Raw genomic sequence first — 4,155 nt, 5'->3', positions numbered from 1 at the left:
TTGTGGCAAAATGGCTTAAGGACAACAAAGTCAAGGTATTGGAGTGGCCATCACAAAGCCCTGACCTCAATCCTATAGAACATTTGTGGGCAGAACTGAAAAAGCGTGTGCGAGCAAGGAGGCCTACAAACCTGACTCAGTTGCACCATCTCTGTCAGGAGGAATGGGCCAAACTTCACCCAACTTGTTATGGGAAGCTTGTGAAAGGCTACACACAACGTTTRACTCAAGTTAAACAATTTAAAGGCAATGCTACCAAATACTAATTGAGTGTATGTAAACTTCTAACCCACTGGGAATGTGATGAAAGAAATAAAAGCTGAAATAAATCATTATCTCTACTATTATTATGACATTTCACATTCTTAAAATAAAGTGGTGATCCTAACTGACTTAAGACAGCGAATTTCTACTATGATTAAATGTCAGGAATTGTGAAACTGAGTTTAAATGTATTTGGCTAAGATGTATGTAAACTTCCAACTTCAACTGTAAGTTATTCAAGTATGTCAACACGTATGGCACCATCTCATCAAGCATGTCTACAATATTTACTGTGACTTTCTGCCCATGCCATAAGCACTGCATAGCTCATCCACTGGATTGTATAATTTAGCTGAAAATACACTGAGTGTACAAAACATTAAGAACACCTTCCTAATATTGAGTTGGACTGGATTGAGTTGCACCCACGTTGACTCCAATGCTTACCAGATTTGTGTCAAGTTGGCTGGATGWCCTTTGGGTGTTGGACCATTCTTGATACACGTGGAAACTGTTGACTGTGAAAAATTCAGCAGCGTTGCAGTTCTTGACACAAACCAGTGTGCCTGGTACCTACTACMWTACCATGTTCAAAGGCACTTCAATATTTTGTCTTTCCCATTCAACCTCTGAATGGCACACATACACAATCCATATCTCCATTGTCTCCATCCTTATTTAACCTCTATCCTTCCCTTCTTCTACACTGATTGAAGTGGATTTAACAAGTGACATCAATAAGGGATCATAGCATTCACCTGGTCAGTCTGTCCTGGAAAGAGCAGGTGTTCATAATGTTTTGTACACTCAGTGTAATTTCATAGTTAATCACATCGAGATTTGGAGCTACAAGAAATGCGAAAGTGTGAGATGTATTCAGTCTTGTGGCTTGCATTTTGAAAAGGCATACTCTTTAGTAGAGGTTCTTGGACGAGCATTGTGGTTTTACCCTTATGGCTTTAAGGGTATTGACCTGCATGTGTTGCTTCCTCACCAACGCCTTTTGAATTTCAAAACGCGCTGATATAAAAATGTGTTGTGTGTGTTTCTGCATAGTTTTTGGCAAGTGCTGGGACTTGCACTGAGTAGCATCTAAAAATAGGAGCCGTAGGAAGTTTGATGTACAAGTGGAACACTGAATTTGTGGGCGTGCATTTTCTGGAAAGGTCTCAGAGGCTAGGTGTGTGTATGTGTGTTTCCGATGTCCTCGAACAGACTGTCCACCCCTGACGATTATCCCTGGTGTTTTGGCGGTGGTGTAACGAGCTTACTGTCCTCCATGAGCTGATATTGTGTGCTGCCAAGTTCTATGTCTGGTCTCATCATAGGATCTTTGGTCAAGGGTGGAATGCAGAGTAATGTTCTGTAGCTGTCATAGAGATCATGACAACACTCCGAATGGATAACTAAACAGACAAGGAGAAGCTGTTGTTGATTCAGAACCTGTGTCATGTATGGCAGCCTTAGGTCCCAGACTGAGGCAGACTGTAAACTCACCATGTAATTCACTGTTGACTAACAAATTAAAGGAGGGGTTGTATGGTCCAAGCATGTCCTCTGTTCTGAGGGCATTTTGGACCTCTATGTTGCCATTGATGTAGTATTGAAATACTGTTAATAATCAGGTGTTTCCCCCCCCCCCATATACAGTAGTAGATTATGTGCAAAAGGTGAGTRACCCCATGGTCACCAACTCTCTGACTCGCCATAATACCCGATGGCACCATAAAAGTTTATGGCGTAGTGATGTACCCATTSTAGTGAAAGAAGGGTGGAGATGGTTGCCGTGTCTATTTAAAGAGGGACAGGTTGTCACTCAGTACCTGACTCTTCCCTGCTGGTCTTGGAACTGCTTCTCCCTCTCCTTTACCTCTCCTTTGCTTTCTGTACACCATGGCCTTTGCTGGAAAGTGGGAAACTGAGTCCCAGGAAGGATACRATGAATTCTGCAAGCTCTTTGGTAAGACATTTATTCAAGTTTAATAACCACCTGTATAAAGTAATAGTAAACCTATGAAAGCCTTAGTCTTTGTCTTGACATCTTGAATTCAATTGTTTTATGCAATATATTGAAATGGATGTATTCACATCACTGCACATTCAATGGGGATTAGCAGTATTAGTATAGAAAAACGACRGTGCTCAAACAGTGCTCAGACATGAGAATATGATTCAAAATTGCCTCATTACCCCTAGTCTAACTACATATTTTCTTGTTATCCAAGGCATCCCTGATGACATCATTGAGAAGGGTCGTGACTACAAGCTCATTACTGAGGTGGTGCAGAACGGCAATGAGTTCTCATGGTCCCAGCTCTATCCCACAAACAAGACCATCAGCAACAAGTTTGTCATTGACCAGGAATGTGACATGGAGACTATTGGAGGGAAAAAGTTCAAGGTAAGAATCTCTATGATGTGTCATACAACTTTCAGTCAGTTTAGATCAGGAATTCGTTTTTTTTTTATCCTGGTGTCTGTTGTGTAAGCTTCTGTAATATAGTWCTTCAGACAAAAGTCTCATATAGTCACTATAGTAAAAAATTATCTAGGGGRCTCCCGAGTGGCGCAGCGGTCTAAGGCACTGCATCTSAGTGCTAGAGSCATCACTACAGACACCCTGGTTCAAATCCAGGCTRTATCACAACCGGCCGTGATTGGGAGTCCCGTAGGGCGGCGCACAATTGTCCCAGCGTCATTGTAAATAAGAGTTTGTTCTTATCTGACTTGCCTAGTTAAATATAGGTTCAATTAAAATTTAAGATAGGGGAACTCAGATGCATGTATTGTAATCTAGATGAAACGAACAGATTGTTGGTTTAACAAATTATAGTATGAATAAATKAATCTCCATCCATTTCAGGCCACAGTTACAATGGAGGGGGGCAAGTTGAGCACGAAATTCCCCAACTACTACCACACATCTGAAATCAGCGGAGGAAAGCTGATTGAGGTAAGTAAAAGTGGCACTTTGCAGAAGATGGTGTATATTAGAGGGGAGAAGAAAAAAGACATTWAGGCAGTTCAAGTAATGTTTTATATATGTTTTCCCCTGTTTAGACCTCAATCGCGGGCTCAGTCGTGCTGAAAAGAACCAGCAGGAAGATCTAAACACATTGTGACTGTGCTATTAGCAAAAAAACGAACGGAATAATAAGTAAATAAAGTAAGACTGCCTAGCCAACCTGCTGCCTTGGTCTTTGTGTCTCTCCTATGCTTGATGACATTTGCCACAAGAGGAAAACCTCTTGACAAATGTCACTACATTTATTATGGGACAACCATTAGGGGGGGGGGCAATCTATCTTTAAACACAATACAATTCAGTAGCAACTTTAATAAAAGGTTGAAAGAATAGTTTTCAAGAGTTTGCTAGAATGATTCATACCCTATACCATCAAGATTAAGCCGTGTGTAGAATAGAATCTGGAAACCAGTTGGATTTTCCTTTTCCACCATGATAGATGTACATTGTTAGGTTTTAGGATTAAACATTAACAAGCAAACAACAGGTTTGTGCCACACTCTCTTAGGATGTGCATGCAAACCGAGTTAAGAGCAATTAAGCTCTCTGGGATAGTTACAAAACAATAGACAGATGAGGGGATGTTTCGGGGTGAATGAGTGTCCCCCTCTCTGTGTAACCAGCCAGCCCCTCCCCTCCCTGCTTTGTAAACAAAGCTAGCGAGAATGATCCATTACCCAACCCCCCTTGCCTACTCCAGAGTCCCCACTTCCCACGACTGCCTTCAGTACCACCTACCGATCCGTCCAAAGAAGGAGGGGCTACTATAACCTCCCTTTCCTATCATTGGTAATCAACTTGGATTGTAAATATATTTTCCTCTCCCACGGTTTTTCACTAATGAAAAATGTTGCACAACTTTACGA

The 4,155-nt window shown here is 41.4% G+C and overlaps 1 protein-coding gene across 1 annotated transcript; it reads left to right on the top strand.

The window, feature by feature from the left end:
- The first annotated feature begins 2,073 nt into the window (after positions 1–2,073).
- On the top strand, positions 2,074–3,448 carry LOC111980173 (gastrotropin-like). The gene is made up of 4 exons (XM_024010838.2): positions 2,074–2,224; positions 2,490–2,665; positions 3,128–3,217; positions 3,325–3,448. The coding sequence occupies exons 1-4, from the start codon at positions 2,158–2,160 to the stop codon at positions 3,373–3,375; spliced, it is 384 nt and encodes a 127-aa protein (XP_023866606.1). The 5' UTR covers positions 2,074–2,157; the 3' UTR covers positions 3,376–3,448.
- Positions 3,449–4,155: the final 707 nt, after the last annotated feature.

Source organism: Salvelinus sp. IW2-2015, linkage group LG20, assembly GCF_002910315.2.
Source record: "Salvelinus sp. IW2-2015 linkage group LG20, ASM291031v2, whole genome shotgun sequence".
Classification (NCBI taxonomy): Eukaryota; Metazoa; Chordata; class Actinopteri; order Salmoniformes; family Salmonidae; genus Salvelinus; species Salvelinus sp. IW2-2015.
Note: the sequence above shows the minus strand (reverse complement) of the source record. Positions and strands in the feature narration are given on the sequence as shown.